This window comes from Bos mutus, chromosome 10, assembly GCF_027580195.1.
Source record: "Bos mutus isolate GX-2022 chromosome 10, NWIPB_WYAK_1.1, whole genome shotgun sequence".
Lineage (NCBI taxonomy): Eukaryota > Metazoa > Chordata > Mammalia > Artiodactyla > Bovidae > Bos > Bos mutus.
The window spans coordinates 33,441,910-33,460,133 of NC_091626.1; the positions used below are offsets into that span (position 1 = coordinate 33,441,910).

Below are 18,224 nucleotides of genomic sequence, written 5' to 3' on the forward strand. Positions count from 1 at the left end.
CATTCTTACAGCAGGGGAAATTGAGGCTAAATATTCTGCTTTCTCTTAGATTCTGGGGTGGGAGAGAGAAAGACAAAGGTTATAAGTTTAAGTGTGGGACTTTGTGCAAGCAAGGGAATCAAATAATAATTTGGATATTTTATTGCTAGAGCAGAGGTTGGGCTCTAGGTGAGGTGGAGAGTGAGATTTGGAAAATGGATTGGGAAACTGGAAATGGTTTGAGCTGATACTGCAGCTAATGTCACCAATCCTGGAGGCCAGGATGGAGAGCAACTTCTGGCTTTCTGTTTTCTTCTTTCCTCCCATTTCTCCATCAGAACCACCCATTTAACATCTACAGGTTGCATCTTATACCTCTGTCCAAAAACAGAGAGCAGGGATGGAGAGAAAAACCATCCCCAGAGAGAGTAGTGGGTGGGCCATTTTGAAATAAAAGATCAAACAGTGTTAGACTGGACCTATTTTTAACACATTTCTGAGAGTTTACATATAATTATAGCTACTGTCAAATAAACTATATTGTAAATCCTCAAAGGAGGGATAAAAGAATCCTTCAGCAAACCTATAGTAATTACAAACCATTGCTTCCTAATATATCATTTTCTAACTCTTTGCTCTTGTACTGGTTGCTGTTAAACTGGAAAGTGAAGTTGCTCAGTCGTGTCTGACTTTTTGTGACCTCATGGACTGTAGCCTACCAGGCTCCTCTGTCCATGGGGTTTTCTAGGCAAGAGTTCTGCAGTGGTTTGCCATTTCCTTCTCCAGGGGATCTTCCCATCCCAGGGATCGAACCCAGGTCTCCCACATTGTAGGCAGACATACACCTGCAGCTCAGCTAGCCTTCCCTTCATTTCATAGCTGTGACTTTGGAGTTGGTGAACACCTCTGGGTATTGGAACTCTTGGCTCTCACAGTCAACACCACTCTAATTGCAGTACCCCAAGACAGAAGGAAAGGACAATGATTCTGCTCTAAAATGTAATCTTTGCAGTGAAATGCCCTTTGTGTGACATTGAAAGCTTGCTGATTCCTGTCTGTTTCACCTGTATATCCTGTGGCTTGGTTACAACATATGGACTCTGTCTGAAAACCACTTTTAAAATGCTGTACCGGCACCTGCTGCAATCTGCCAGCACATTCCTTCCAGCCAGTCAGTCCATACGCTGCCAGTTCTGCTCTGTTTTCCTTAATTCTATGTTGATTAGGAGCTGTTGCAAGTGATTATCAGGGGTTTCTCTTCTCTGCAGTTCTGCAAAACCAGCGATGGCAGTAGAGATCATCAAATGTTGCTGATCATTACCACGCTATACCAACATCAGGTTTTTTCTATTATTTACAAGGAGCTCTCACTACAGGTTTAGAAGGCTCGATTCTAGTCACAATGTAGCCTCTAAAGCACTGTGGCATCTTGGATTAGGCACCTTATCTCTCCAAGCCTTGCTTTCCTCTTCTGTAAATTGAAAATTTAAACTAGAGGATTAAGAAAAGTGTGTAAACCAAGGATTTGACACTTTCTAATGATCAGTTTTTTTTTGCAATAATCAAAATAATTGCAAAGTTATAATGCTATGATATTATGAAGGACAAAGAAAAAAGGATGTCATTTTAATTAAATCTGCAGCTGGAAATAAATGGGGAAATTCTACCAGTAATTGTGTGACTGTGTCTTAATGGAGTCCAAAAGAGTTTCCTCTTTGGGAAGTGTGAGCTAATACACCCACAGAGGAGTGATTAGGAACAGGGATATTTATACTAGATGGGAAATGCTGGCAAGCTGAGATTTTATATCAATACCCAGAAGCAAGATGTGGGCAGCTGATGATGTGCAAAAGAACATGTAGATTTGAGATATTTCCTGTAAATGGTGATGATAGATTTATCATATGTTAGAAGCCTAGGATTGCAATCTATGAAATATATTGATATTATGCATGTATTTTATAGATATTTATATATTTTCTATTATATATGTGAAATTAGCCTGCTTATTAATACCGCAGTACCTAAGACTGTGAATGGCTGATTAGTCGTGGTCTGTACAGTAGCCTAGTAGCCATAAGCAGAGGTCACAGAAGAATCACCAGAAGAGGGGCAAAATCCAATTGTCTGTCTAAGCTCAGATTTCCAGTTCCTCTTCTGCTTATACAGACTTCCTTGATGGCTCAGACAGGAAAGAATCTGCCTGCAGTGCAGGATACCTGGGTTCAACCCCGGGGTTGGGAAGATCCCCTGGAGAAGGCAATGGATACCGACTCCAGTATTCTTGTCTAGAGAATTCCATGGATCCTGGAGGGCTACAGTCTATGGGGTCCCAAAGAGTTGGACACAACTGAGAGATTTTGACCTTCATTTTCCTCTTAAATCACACACAGTAAACTTCAGAAAGAGAGCTGTAACCTCAGCCACATCTCTGACTCATGTCCTGGCAGGCTAATCACCAGGATCCAATCTGAACTTGAGCTCCTTGTTATTTAACTAAAGACACTCCAATGCATTTATACTAAAAAAACACCCCTATGCATTTATAAGACATTCTAGTTGTAGGGAAATGAACTGGCACCACCAGGAGTGCTTGGGGTAGAAATCAAGGCTGCCTGCCAGTGTACTAAGTTGCTTCAGTCATGTCTGACTCTTTGAGATCCTATGGACTGTAGCCCGCCAGGCTCCTCTGTCCATGGGATTCTTGAGGCAAGAATCCTGGAGTGGGTTGCCATGCCTTCTTCTAGGGGATCTTTCTGACCCAGAGATAGAACCTGTGTCTCCTGTGGTTCTCGCATTGCATGCAGATTCTTTACTGCTGAGCCACCAGAGGAAGCCCAGAAAGCAAGGCTGCTGCTAAGTCGCTTCAGTCGTGTCAGACTCTGTGCGACTCCATAGATGGCAGCTCAGCAGGCTCCCCTGTCCCTGGGATTCTCCAGGCAAGGACACTGGAGTGGGTTGCCATTTCCTTCTCCAATGCATGAAAGTGAAAAGTGAAAGTGAAGTCACTCAGTCATGTCTGACTCTTAGCGACCCCATGGACTGCAGCCTACCAGGCTCCTCTGTCCATGGGATTTTCCAGGCAAGAGTACTGGAGTGGGTTGCCATTGCCTTCTCCCGAAAGCAAGGCTAGGCTACTGTTATTCCAAGTCTCTTGATTTTGTGTGGAAAGAATCCTAGCAGAGCAAACTGCTTCTTACAGCGCATCAACCTTCTGGGTTTGATCAGTCACCCAATCTCTGGAGGAACCAGTGGAAATTTCAGAGGAGAGGGAGAAAATGATCCTAAACTAAAGCCTGGATATTGGCTGTGCATTTATGTGTCTCTTGGCTACAGGCTAGCTTCCCTCCAGGCTCAGAGAGTAAAGAGTCCTCCTGCAGTGAGGGAGACCCGGGTTCAATCCCTGGGTCAGGAAGATCCCCTGGAGAAGGAAATGGCAACCCACTCTGGTACTCTTGCCTGGAAAATCCCATGGATGGAGGAGCCTGGTAGGCCACAGTCCATGGGGTCGCAAAGAGTCGGACACGACTGAAGGACTTCACTTCACCCACTTTGGCTACAGGCTATGGCCCTTACACAGACTGCTCTGGAGAGGGGGACAGTAACTTGAGCGCACTTGGTAATCTAGGGGTCTCCAAAGGAAGTCCAGACACCATCCCCGCTTCCCTATTCCCCTGCCCAGAGTAGGGGCAGAGCAGAGGTTATTTCTTCTGACCCCTTCCAGGGAGAATCCTACTACTTCTGAGCAGCCCAGTTTGATCGTTTCTAGCAAGGGTTATCTAGCACAGGTCCCAGCAAAGGGGACACCCCCATCCAACGCTCCTTTAGCCTTCCTACTTAATGCTTTGCCTAGCTACTAACCTCTGACCCGGTGGGAGCGCACTTTCTGTCCTCACTCCTCTTCCCTGTTTATGCAGTCGTCCTTTCTAGACAGGCCCGGGCGAAGCCTCCGGAGCGAAAGCCTTAGATCAGTTATTCTTAAACTTGAGCAAGAAGAATATTTATCTGGAGCGCTTCTTAAAGCATTGTTAGCCCCAGCTCCCAGAGTTCCTGGTTTCCGAACTCTGGGGTAGAGCCGAATAATTTGCATTTTAAACAAGTTCTTAGGAGGTGCTTCCAGTCCGGGACCACTTAGAACCACGGCCTTAGATAAAAGGAGGTATCCTTGCCGTCATGAGCTCCCTCATTTCTTTTCCTCTGTTGCCCCAGTCCCTTCACACTTAGGCTATTTTCCCTTCTCCGTCACAGACTCTGGCTTGTGGGCTCTGTTTTTAACGGTTCCCCTCCTGTCGCTGGTTCCGAGCTTTGTAGGAAACGATTCCCGCTCGCAGTCTCGGTCCTGGGCAGCTTCGCGCCCACCGCCTTCACGGTTTTTCCACTGCAAATGCTGCTCGCTGCACTCTCCTTCTCTTGGAGGGTGAATTAGTCACTCTCTTCCCCTACTCGTTTCATTAAGTGCAACCTTTCCTGCAGCTTAGCGGCGGCGGGGCTCGCCGCTCGCCTCTGCGCTCCGCAGCCCTGGGAAGCATCCCAGTGCAGTCGCAGCGCCCCACCGAGCGCCAGACCTAGCCTGGGGTGCAGGGGCCATTTCCGAGCCCCTCCACCACCCCCCCTCACCCCCCCCAGCTCTGCGCTCGGACCTTATGTGGCTCTGGCTCCAAGGCGTGGGCTAGGGCGGGTGCAGAGAGCTCCTCTGTTAAGCTTCGGGAGCCCAAGCCCAGAGGGGGGCAGTAGCAGCGTCAGGTGGCTTCTCTGCGTCCCCGCGCGCCGCCCAGTCAGTCCCCTTTCCGTTCTCAGCCTGGGCTGGAGCGGGAGATGATCAACACCTCCGCCCCGGCAGCCGCGTTCCCGGGTGCAGTCGGGACTCTGGACCTTGGCAGGAGAAACGGAGATGTGACCCCCTCTGACTGCCTATTGCTCTCTTTGGCATCCCGCCTGCCTCTCCCCACTTTCTCGCCCTCTTCAGGGACCCATTGGACAGCGAGCGTTAGCCTCGATCTCCGGGAAGAGAAAAGCGGCCACCGGGCGCGCAGCCGGGCAGAAGTTGGGCTCAGCCGGGCAACCCTGAACCAGCCGCGCCAGAGGGGTGGATGAGGGAAGGGAGAGAGGAAGGGGCAGTAGAGAGGGCTTTGAGTAGGCTTTTCCTGCTCCCTCGGCCCCGATGGTCGGGGCAGGGGGAGAAATGCTGATCCCGCGCCTAGGTGACCGCCGCCGCGACAACAGCCTCAGCGGCAGCTTCAGCATCAGCACCGGCGGGACAGCGACAGCGGGGGCGGCGCAGGCGCATTGTGCCCCGCGGAGCCTGCAGTTCCCGAGCCCCGTGCGCGGCACCGCCACAGTCTGGGCAGCGGCGGCCGGGGGAGTGCTACTACCATGAACTGCCTGGTCCTTCTCCCCAGAGCTGCTCATCCGGGTCGGGCTGGAGACACAGTCAGGGGACCCCGCCGCCGCCGCCGCGCCCCCTCTTCTTTCGGCTCGATCTTCTCTTCCACCTTTTCCTCTTCTTGCTCCACCTTCTCTTCTTGCAACCCCCCCTCCCCCGCCGCGGATCCTGGCCGCTGCTCTTTAGACCCAGGATGCCGGGGGGCAAGAGAGGGCTGGTGGCACCGCAGAACACGTTTCTGGAAAACATCGTCAGGCGCTCCAGTGGTAAGAAGAGTTACAGTCAGAACACCCCTCCACCTGCATCCTGACCACCCACGCCCCCATCCACCTCATCTCATCCCTTTCCCAAGGGGGGGAGGGGGATACGGACGGCCCTTTCCAATGGCTTCAGTTACCAGGTGGACCTGATGTGAGGTGGGGGTGGGAACGAGGTGGCAGAAAGAAAGTTTGTTGCAGCCCCTCCCCAAGACTTACTCACCCCCCTCCCACCTGTCCAGAACCGGGAGCAGAGGAAGTCGAAGGGGAGTAGCGGGTAGGGAGGAGGTACAGCTGGAGAACAGAGTTGAGTTTGTTGAGGGATGTCTTTCTTGTTCATCTTTCCACCACATTTTTTTTTTTTTTTAAATCAAGTAGACTGCAGAGACTGATCAAATTTTTAATTTCGGTGGAAGGGCTTCCCTTAAGTTGGGAATGGCTGTGAAAGTGGCTCCTTAAGATTTAAGTCTCTGGAATGGCTTTCAGGCCCAATGGGCACCGTTCAAAGGAGCCTAGTGTTTGGGAGCCTAGTGCTTGGGAGCCTAGTGCTTGGAATTGAACCTAAGAAAGAGGCTGTTCTGGAAAAAGGGAAAGGCTATTATTTTGGTCAAATTTGAAGTTTCTTTTTTCTGAGGCATTGGTCTGTGTTGATCTATATGATATATTTGATATGACTTAAACAGGAGAAATATAGAGGGAACACAATAGCTACTGTGCTTTTAAAGTAACTAAAGAAACAATTTTAAAAATGCCGTCCTACCTTGCTACTGAGGCTAGGGTTTTCTTGCCTTAAAGTGACTTTAAATTTCTGTCCATTTCTGCCTTCATTTCCTCTAAGATATCTGAATGGGGATGGTTATATATTTCACCTTTTAGGACCTTGTAAACTTTGCATTTTACTGAAATATACATCTTCGACTTGTTTTCAAATCTTTTATGTAATTTTTAATTTTACAAGCAAGATATGTAAAATATGCTTTAAAGTTGTCCTTTTTTCCTTCAGAAGCCAGTTATTTTATTTTGAGATCCTTTGCTTGGAGAATTATAAGAAAGACATTTCTGCATATTAATTACAGTAGATCTTGGACTAAAGCAATGGAAATGCTCTATGCAGTTCCATAATCATTGTTTAATCATTCATTCATTCAATTAAACAATATTTATTTGGATGCCTTATACAAGAGACACTCTGTGGAATCCTTTGGATAAAAAATGATTAAGACACTTGTGCTTTCAAAAAGCTCCCTGCTTAGTGGGCAAGACAGAGAGAGGCACAATTGTGCTTTTCCTGAATTGATAGATTAAGTTGTTAATTCTTAGGATATAATCTCTTCTAAAACTAGGTTTGGAAATATTTCCCTTGATTTTGGGACTGTAATGTCAGTGTCCCAAGGTACTTTTCATCAATCTCTGACATGGTATTAGGCTTTAATTTGTGACTTTTGACTTTATTTCTTCCTATTTTATCAATGCCTGTTTCAAGTCTTGAACTGACCTTTTGGGGTTGGAAAAAATGGCTAATAGGCCTGGTCTAGTTTTAAAAAATAACTATAATATTTTTAGCCATTCCAGTGTGATTTTGAGTGTGTGTTTGATTTTTTATGATAATATAAAATATGAACTCATTATGGTAGACAATTTATATGTTTATACATTATTTCCTATATTAATATTGTATAGAAACCTGGAGTACAAAGAGATATTACTATTAAAACAACCAGTTTGGGAAATTTAAAGTTTATTGGAATTAGCTATTTAAGATATAGCTTTTAAGATAGAGCCCGTTTTTTTCAGCTTTCTCATCCTCTTGGGTTATTTCAACTCCATGCAATTTGGTCTGCAAGAGGACTTTTAAGAGAAGGCCTTAAAAATTTTTGGAGGGTTCTCTATTGCTCTGCATGGTAACTAGAAAGTAGATGAGAATTGACTGAAGTTTACTCTTATAGCATCTTTGGATGAAACTTCTTATACAGACTGAAACTATGAGCCAGTTTGCAGAATATCTTTTATTTTTGATATACCATGAAATTATGACTTACTTTATGTGGTTTAGAAATAGCTGCTTCTATTGCCTCCATTTTAAATCCACTATCCAAATTAATGAACGTTTTATCTTTTTTACACTTCATGTTATAATTGCTTCACTGGCTTAATGTTTCTTTCCATGGATAGCAGCTAGTACAAATGAAAATTCATCTGTTTTTGCATTTTAAATATCACCTCTAATTGCATGTGGCTAACTTACAATACAGCTACTCAAAACCTCTCAGCTTTGTTTGAAATGTGTTAGATATTTGAGGTAAGTATATGTTCTTGTGTATGTAATCAGTACTGAAATGTCTCAATGCCACTTACATAGGAAGTACCTCAGAAATTGAGAATTACAGTGTTAAATTTTGTGGGAATATCCCATAGTTGTCGTCATTTGTATATGATTTGGCAGAGAAATAAAAAAATTCATTCTGAGAAATTGTTTAATTGAGATTAACAGAAAATACCCATCAGGGTTCTCACAGATGGATTGAGTTTGTCACAGTAAAGATTTCATTATTCAATAACTTAACAATGTTGAAAGTGATGTATTTGCAGAGCTTTAGTGGAAAAAAAGGGAAGTGGTACTCCCAATATATTTAAGAATTGAAGAAAGATGGTTTGGGATTGGCTATTTACCTGTCCTCCATGAAATTCTTCTTTTTCTGACACAACCTCATTTTCTTCTTGTGAAAAGATCAGATCTTTTAGTGAGAATCAGATGGAGTACAAACATATGTAGAGCTGCACACAGATAAAGTACAGACAGGTATCCACTCAGACACCAAGACAGATGCAGAGGAAATACATTCTTTCACACACTCAGTGGGCAAAAGAGAGATGTAAAAAGTAGCGGAATACAGAGAAGGAGGGAACAAGAAGTAGGGGAGAGAGAAAAGGAGGGATACAAGCTTTTATTTATTAGGCTATCACTAATGAGCTGAAATCTCAGTCAATTAGAAATCCATCAGAATACTTCTTGATGAAGAACAAAAGAGCAAGAAGTGTGATATATTTGGGTATAGTTTTTAAACATGAGGATTTCCTAATAGAGTTCCAAACTCCTCAGTTGCAATTTTCCAGAATAACGGTGCTGTATTCTTTGCCCTAGAGTGGCACTATGGCCTATTTGCTGTTATTTTATGCTTCATGAGATTGGATTTTTATTTTCCTTATTTAGTTGACTCAGTCTGTTATGGGAAAGCATTTCAAATTGTTATTGGTGATTCAAAGTCTATAAAATAAATAATGAGGGCCATTGAGTAGGATGGATACAAACATACTATATAGCCAAATACCCAAATGGTACAAGTAGGAAATTCCTCTTTTAAGATAAAAGATAAGATCATTTTTAGACAAATAAAAGGAATTACAATCATTACATGTGATTCTAATAGGCAGAGAGTGCACATTATTTACTCCAAGAAGTTGTAAAGGTCAAGAGCATAAATGCAATAGCAAGATTTAGATACATTTTTGGCTAGTAAAATCAAAGTATGTAGTTAGGAAGAGAAAGTTTAGGAACTATGTGGCGAGTTCATTACAGACATGCAATGTCTCATAGAAGGCTTCCATCCAAAGTGCTTACTGACTGAATCTGTGTCTGAAACATTATTAGGTTAGCTTTCCTTATTTAAATTTCAGTATTTTTGCAAGCTCTTCATCCATATGTTTTGGGCTGTAGGGAGCAGTACACTTATGGGTAGAGGGTAGGTACCTGAAAGAAAGTAGCAGTTTTTTAAAGACTTTTAGGTAGAACTTTAGATTTAAACAAAACAAAATATTTCCAAGGCCTTCAATGTGATTACTGCTTTGGGCAGTACATTTTTGTGTATATGTTGGCTTTGATTCCTTAGCAAATAGGCAGACATTGTTAGTTTGAGTGACAGTAACTAGTTGCCATTTTGAAATTTTTAACTATAAAAATAATTTCTTTTAAATTAGAATATAGCTATTGTTCTTTAATATTTTAGACATTAGGAAAAACTAGAAGTGTTTTCTTTTTAGAGAAAAAAAAGGGGCTCAGGAAAGAAGAAAACAGAAAAAGCAGTATTTTATGAACTGTTTAACCTTCAAGAGAAGCAACTCAGTATACTGTTTTCCATTTTACTTGAAATACCTCCCCAAGTACTTTCTTTGCTCTTACCAATAGGAAAATCTAAAATAATTTTTGTGCTATAGTTAATATTTGTAAAAACTGAGATCTTAAATGAGATCCTATAGGAGAGGAAGTAGAAAACTAGTGATTTAAAAACAAACAAAAAAAAAGACATAATGACTCATAAGTATCATCCAATTTAAAAAAATGATGAAGGACAAATTTTTTTTTTGGTATAGAGTACTTGATATTTTTTCTTGAAAGATCTAAAACATTCTTCAGGGGATATTGATAAAACCACTTAGAATTTCTGAAGCTTTGGTTTATCCAAGTCTTATGATGTATCAGTTCTACTTTTAAAATATCACAGAGGTTGAAATTACACTGACCACTTCCTAAATTATATTTATGAGTAAGCCAGAGGATTGTCCCATTCTTCAGAGTCCACATTGCCTTATATAACAGATGCAGTACTTTGTTGACTAGGGAGTTGCTTATCCCAGGACATCCTTGTGTTCACTAGAAACTGCTCTGTTTGTCTGTCTTTTGCTTGATTCCAGAAGTAGTTCAGTTCAGTTCAGTCGCTCAGTTGTGTCCAACCCTTTGCGACCCCATGGACTGCAGAGGTAGAAATCCACACGCTTGGCTGTCTGTCAACTGCCCTATGAAACTGGAGCCTATTATACACAGTGAAGTAAGCCAGAAGGAAAAACATAAATACAGTATACTAACGCATATATATGGAATTTAGAAAGATGGTAACAATAACCCGTGTACAAGACAGCAAAAGAGACACTGATGTATAGAACAGTCTTATGGACTCTGTGGGAGAGGGAGAGGGTGGGAAGATTTGGGAGAATGGCATTGAAACATGTAAAATATCATGTAAGAAACGAGTTGCCAGTCCAGGTTCGATGCACGATACTGGATGCTTGGGGCTAGTGCACTGGGACGACCCAGAGGGATGGTATGGGGAGGGAGGAGGGAGGAGGGTTCAGGATGGGGAACACATGTATACCTGTGGCGGATTCATTTTGATATTTGGCAAAACTAATACAATTATGTAAAGTTTAAAAATAAAATACAATTAGGAAAAAAAAAAGAAAAAAGAAAAAAAAAAAAGAAACCTATAGCACAGTATTTTATAGAGTAGAAGGGAGTAGCTATGATTTTTTTGACAGTGACTGAGTACATTTCTGTAAAGAAGTCTTTTAGTTTAGTTAATATTTATCTTTTGCTTTCATTGTTAATAACAGCTGCTGGCTAGCATGAAGGAACAATGCTTCCACATTCTCCAGCCTTTAGTCTAGGAAAAGGTTGCACTGTCTTGTAGTTAAGATTCACCACAAGAGGGCACTATAGGTTCTGCCACAGGTAAACTAATTTACATCTGTTTCTCTTTTCTGTCCTTTTCCTCAAGTTTGGGGGTTAAAACTCAATGAAGTTAGCTGTCACTCTTGGCAGAAAATATCTAAAATAGAAGACCCATAAGAAAGTGAAATGAAGAAAGGAATTGCAATCTTATATTAGTTGATGATAACCAACATTTTCTGACTGACTGAATGTGATATTAGTAAAAACAGTTTATGGAAACAAATTCAAATTTTAGATTAGTATAACATTCGCTTTAGCAGATGAACAAAATGTTATTGTAGCCATCTCAATGTGGTGATAGTATATATAAAATATGAAGTTTTGCAGAATAATTATGTATAAATAATGTTCACATTAGAAGGATGAATACATATTTTCTGTTTCAACAAAAAATTTCCTCATCAGATGTCTTAATATAATTTTGATTAAGTTTGATCAAGTAGAATCAGTTCATGATAATGCTTTGATTTTATTAAAAGATAGTTTACAGATTTACAGATACTTACCTAGGATGTTACATGATTCTAGTAGTTCAATGTTATACAAACTTTAAAAATGAAATACAGAGCTAAAATAAATATTCTTCAAAGTTTTCCAAACTTATTAAACTCTCAAAAAATATGATTGGAGGTATAGTACTCCTTTAAGAGGTTTTATTTCTTATCCGTCATCAAGTTTGAATCTTGGTTTTAGGGATTTTTTTTTCTTTTTGGTAGGGTTAGAAACCATATTTTGAGAGATGCTCTGAAATGTCCTAAACAAAATCAAGTTTTAGTGGGAAAAATTAAAATGTGAATTCACTTTTGTGAATAACATAGATACAGTGTGATCGGAGAAGGCAATGGCACCCCACTCCAGTACTCCTGCCTGGAAAATCCCATGGATGGAGGAGCCTGGTGGGCTGTAGTCCATGGGGTCGCTAGGAGTCGGACACGACTGAGCGACTTCACTTTGACTTTTCACTTTCATGCATTGGAGAAGGAAATGGCAACCCACTCCAGTGTTCTTGCCTGGAGAATCCCAGGGACGGGGGAGCCTGGTGGGCTGCCGTCTATGGGGTTGCACAGAGTCGGACACGACTGAAGCGACAGCAGCAGCAGCAGCAGTGTGAAAACAAATAAACCTGAATAACAAATCACAAAACCAGTGGTAATTATTGTGGAAATTGAGGTCAAAGAAAGTAGTCTTTATGTGTTGTAAGAAATGGACATTTGTAAAATATTTTTCTTTACTAATAGAATTTTAAAAAATCCAGTCTCATGTTCTTGCCACACACACAATAAAGCAGAATAGTAACTATGTGAAATGATGGACATGTTGATTAGCTTGATTGTATACGATATGAAATCATCAAGTTATATACTTTAAATATATACAATTTTTATTTGTCAGTTATACCTCAGCAAGCCTGAAAAAACATCCTCAGTGTATTTCACTAAATATGCTAGCTTAATAATGTAGGATATAACTCCTTTTCATCATTGAAGAATGACTAAAAAGAGTCATTTGAATATTCTCATTTTATATATGTAGATGTTTTAATATTAGAAAGACTTGGTCTTGAAAGATAGTTGATCAAATGAACACTGACAATATTGTCACATATTTCAGAGTGCATTTTAGACATTATTTTAGTATTTGGTTGTTCATGAATATTACTACTAATGCAAAGAAGTATTTGTATACATTCTAGATAATGGTTTTTTTGATATATTAAGCTTTCACATGGGAAAAGATAAGAAAATTAAATAAAAAGTGAAATAATTTATAAAGGAAGAGTGGTTGAAAAGCAATTTGAAATCTTATTGAAATGGATTTCTTTCTTTATTGGGTCTGGTCCCATCAGGGAAACATAAGTACTAAGTCCTATTGATTTCACAAGATATATGATTTTAGATCTGAGATTAGGTGCACAATCAGCAGTTTCTAGAGATAATGACAAATAGCTGGGAAGTCAGGGACGTGTCGGATATGGACTAAGCTGCTTGAGGATATGGGTTGTACCTTACACATACTTTTATGTCCTCCGCTGTGGAGAGCACTGTGTACTAGTTGAATAAATGTTTTTTTTTTTTTTTAATTTTGTCTCCTAAATTAACCAAGTCTAGAATTGATGTTTTTCTAAAATACGGCTGATTAAATCTATTAGGTAAGCTTGTATCAGTAATTGCATAGTTTAAAATATTTAGATAACCAATGTGTAGATCTGAACATGGAAATCACATTGAATGGGGAAAATCAGATGGGACTCTTGAGAGCATGAAAGGTGAATGTGTGAGTGATCTCACATTCATCTCTTATTGCAACTGGATATACAGCTGAAATACTTACTGTCATTTTTTGTTCTGATCGCTAAGCCTTAAAACGTAGACTATTTTATATAGGAAATAACTTTATAAATTTGTTGATTCTAATTAATTCTTTTTGTAAAATGATTTTGCATTAGGAGTTATTGATGGTAAGTTTTATCCTTGGAAATTGGTCTATATCAATTTATGTATCTTCTGAGTGAGTTCCGCCTTGAGAAGCAGCTGGCAGTCCTGTGCAGTAATCAGAAGAAGAGACAGGATACATTTTGGCTTGTTAGAGCCTGCAGGGTCAGCCTCAGGTCACCAAGTTTAACTGGAAAACAACTCACTTAGACTAAGAAAGAGCAAAAGTTCATCTTTATCCTCATTTTTTCTGTAAGCCTTTTCATGTCTCCTGGCATATTTTTAATTTGGGACAAATTATAGCACAATGAGTTTATTTTCACAGTGTTGAGAGAATAGAGAAAATTTTCAATGAGGATTAAACAGTCTGGGAATAAACTCACCTAAAATAACTCCCATCTTTTTGCTTGACCTTCATACTCTTTCTAGTTAATCATTCACTAATTCGATAATTTGACATAAATTTGTTGAGTGCCCACCATGTACTAGACTCTGATCTAAGCACTGGGGCTGCACATTGAACACAATGATAAAACAAATGTTTCCTCCTGCCCCCTTTTTCTTTCTGTGATGGGCAGGGTACACACCGGTTAGGCACCATGGGTTCTGGAGGCTTGCATTAAAATCCTGGCTCTGGTGCTTACTAGCTCTGTGACGAACTTGTCTGTCCCTAGTTTTCTGCTCTGCAAAATGCAAGTAATAATAGTGCCTAGCTTACACGGTGCTGAAGTGAGGATTAAATGAGAAGATACGTGCAAAGTGCTGAGAACAGAGTCTGGCACTTAACAAGTTCCATGTCAGTATTAGTGTAGCTAGTTATTATTATTATTTAGATGTTTAACACTTTGAATGCACCATTTGTAGTTGATGCCTTTAATTCTTGGTCACCACTTCCTTTCGAACCTCCTTTCGGTGGATTTCTGACTAAACTGAAATGTTGAGACTTCCTGCTGCTGCTGCTGCTAAGTCGCTTCAGTTGTGTCTGACTCTGTGCGACCCCATAGATGGCAGCCCACCAGGCTCCTCCGTCCTTGGGATTCTCCAGGCAAGAACACTGGAGTGGGTTGCCATTTCCTTCTCCAATGCATGAAAGGGAAAAGGGAAAGTGAAGTCGTGTCCGACTCTTCGTGACCCCATGGACTGCAGCCCACCAGGCTCCTCCATCCATGGGATTTTCCAGGCAAGAGTACTGGAGTGGGGTGCCATTGCCTTCTCCATGAGACTTCCTAGAAGGTTACAAGTGAACATTCTTGTGAATCCAGAAACCTTTCATTTGTCCATATTTTTCTAGTTTTGCAGGATTTAAGACTCTGCTCCCCTATCCTCTCCTCACTTTTTGGCTTTTGTGACTTTGTACTTTCTCTTGCCATTTTCCCTTTAATTTTCTATTCTCTTTCCACTCCCCTTCCCTCACATCCCCTCCTTTCTCCCCTCCCAAAGGGGAGGTTCAACTCATGTTCAACTTTCAACTGTTTTTCTTACATTTATACCCTTCTTTTCAGAGCAAGTTTGTCCTCTGTCATAATTTAAACTTTATCCTTTCTGTTCTCCAGTCCCATGTTACCAGTGGCCTACAGAATTTCTCCTCTGCTCCCCACAAGTTATCTAAAACTCAGTATGGCCACAGCATTGAATTTATCATTGTTTTTGGTGTCAAGCAGACTTACTTCCTTTGGTATTTCCCCATTTCTGTCAAAGGTGTCTTTAATATTTTAATCTTTTAGTCTAGAAATTTTAGGGTCATTTTTGGCTTCCCATGCAGTATAATACTAGTCTTACTTCCTAACCAGATTATTTATCTCTAGGGGTAAGAATTTTGCCATATATTCCTGCTGTACTCTTTATAAGTGCTGGGTGCAGAGTGAGTGGATGTATGATAGTTCACTGTACTGACTCATCTCGGGGCATGAGATGTGTCCATAACTGGCATCACGTATGGCCAATGTGTATAAGTATGATGGACTAAAGTAGGAATTACAGGTTGAAAGAAGAGTTGCATCATTAACTGGGCCCAGAAATGAAAGATCTCCTCTGAGAGTGAGGAATGAAAGGTGTGATATGTTCTTCTTGTTCATTCCTAAGCAGCCTCTTTTTCTACTAGAGCAACCATAGTCAAGGTAACTGGTCATCTTTCTGGAACTCTGTAGGGCAGAAAACAGTGCTCTCAACAGATAAAAGGCATTTCCATCTTGTCTCGACACAGACTTCCGTCCTGACTCTAGCCATCGGTCTAGGTGACATCTAGGACTCTACAGGATTACAGTATTAATGATTACCTTGCAGGGTTGCTGGAAAGATTCAGCAAACTCACAAATGTGGTGGCTCTGGCACTGTGCCTCGTCAAGGGCTTAAAAAATATTCACCTGTTCCTATTTTTCTCTAAAGTGGGAGTGGTTTTTTCTTTTTTTTTTTTAACCTGAAGAAAGGAAAGTATTAAATAGCTGAGACTTTCTTGAGTTTTATCCTGGTGGATCTTAGCTTAAAGACATTTGGCTTCACTTTACCAAGGGCGTACTTATTTGGAGAAAAACCCAAAACAAACAAACACCGCTCTTCCCTACAATGACAAAAAACTACTACTTACAGTCAAAGAAGCATCAGTTCTTTTTGCCTCAGTAATTGGTAATGCTTGGATAAGCTCAAGAAGAAGGCAGAAATTTAGCTTCTTTTTGTAACCGGCTCAGTTAAATCTGGCCAAAGGAGAGAAATTTGAATATGTGATCTGTATCTTTCCCTTGAACAATTAGCTCCTACTGCATAGATAGTAGAAATTAAAAAATATATATATAGGACAAAGCTTTAGCAATTAATTGGATTATAAATGTATTTAGAAAAGCCTCGCTTCTATTTTTCTACTAGGTGTGGAGCTGAGACTAGTCTTTTAACTGAAATTCTTCATTAGTTATCTTGCCATTAGTGTTTGATAGCCTTAAAAGGTAAACTCTAAAGGAAATAGAATCCCTTTATAAGAGCTGAAGTTCATTTGAAAAAACAAGGTTTGTTTATTTTCAAGATTGAAAATGATGCTTAAACATTAAATATGTAATACTTCTCCCCACTGATAAACGTAACTTGACTGATTTAGCTTCTATCCAAGATTATGTAACTAGTGAATGTTTTACATCCTTATGTATTTTAAGAAATATCATTGTAATAAAATTCAGTAAAAATTTGTTTGTATCTACATGGGTGAAGATTTTCTGTTGTACTATGAGACTACAAATCATACAGGCCATCATTGCAGTTATCTTTTATTTTTAATGATGCTGATGAGTGTACTTTTAAGAAACATATCTTTCATAAAGAAAACACCAATTATTAAAAGTAGAAACCTTGAATTGTTGGACATTCTTTTATGTGTGTGTGTATAGAAATATTTTCTATAACAAAATTGCTATTTTCCTACCATTAGAATTTCAGGAATATATGTTAAAATAGCTCGTGAATCCTGAACCACTTTGGCTGGATGGAAAAATGAATTTAATGCCATCAAAGAAACACAGAAACTTAAAAATGTACCTTTGATCTTGAAGGAGATGAAAAGTGGAGGCATATTTATATCTTTGATGACAGCTGAACAAGTTTGAATAAATTAACAGATTTTTTTTGCATATTTCAAACTCCCACAGTGATGGTCTGCTTAATGTTGCCAATATTATTATATAATAATTAGTCTCATTGTGAAAGGTACAAAGCGTATGTGTCTACACACACACATACACACACATACTCACGCACACACACATTTCTTTGATATAGAGCTGTAGGATAAAGGTGTATTTGTGAGGACTGAAACATACCAGTCTTATATTCTATTGTTGACATAGTAGAAGTGGGTAATGCACCTACCAGAAATCAACATTGTGGATGTGGGCATGACATATAAATTATTTATGCTTTTGTTTAGCCATCTGTGCCAGGATTTTATTTAACCCAAATAAAATGTGCTATATGTGCCTCAGGGATTGTTCTGCTGTTTCTGTTCTCTGAAACTTAAATATATCTATAGATACCACTCACCCAGAAGACAAGTTTAAAAAGTAATATGTGCTGCATGATTTAAATTCACAAGTTTCCAGAGTTCAGGGAAATCTGTGTTGGAACACCTAATCTTTTTTTTTTTTTTTTAACAGAACTGTCCATTCTTTAAAAAAAAAATACCTAGCACAATCCCTATCTATATTCTTGACAATGTCTAGCGTTGCTCTAATAATTACTTATTGACTGTATGACTTTAGGAATAAGAATTTTTCTATTTGATTTGATCATTCAACAAACTTTTGTGTGTATACAGTGGTGAACCAACAGACATGGTGGCTGCCCTCATGGAACTTGTAGTCTGGTGGGGAAACAGGCATTTCACCAACCCAAACCAAATATAAATTATAAATTGTGGTAAGCATTTTGAAGGAACAGGGGAGGGTGCTGTGGTCAAGTGTATTTGAGACTAATTTTGACTGGGAGGTGGTGTCTGGGAAGACATTCCTAAGAAAGTAGTGTTGAATTAAGACCTAAAGTAAGAGGTACATAGATGATGAATGGACAGAAGACTATTTCAGACAGAGAAAACTTGTAAACAGTCCTAAGAAGGAAGAGAAAATGAGTGGCTGGGTTTGTGAAGCTTAGAAGCCAGTGTAGTTGCATCTCAGTGGACAAAAAAAGAGAAATGT

The 18,224-nt window shown here is 40.1% G+C and overlaps 1 protein-coding gene across 1 annotated transcript in view; it reads left to right on the forward strand.

The window, feature by feature from the left end:
* Nucleotides 1–5,555: 5,555 nt before the first annotated feature.
* The window catches only part of KCNH5 (potassium voltage-gated channel subfamily H member 5), a 384,559-nt gene continuing 371,890 nt past the window's right edge, over nucleotides 5,556–18,224 (forward strand). Inside the window, exon 1 of the mRNA XM_070378509.1 lies at nucleotides 5,556–5,628. Within this exon, the coding sequence (XP_070234610.1) occupies nucleotides 5,556–5,628 (73 nt within the window). The remainder of the gene's footprint in view (nucleotides 5,629–18,224) is intronic.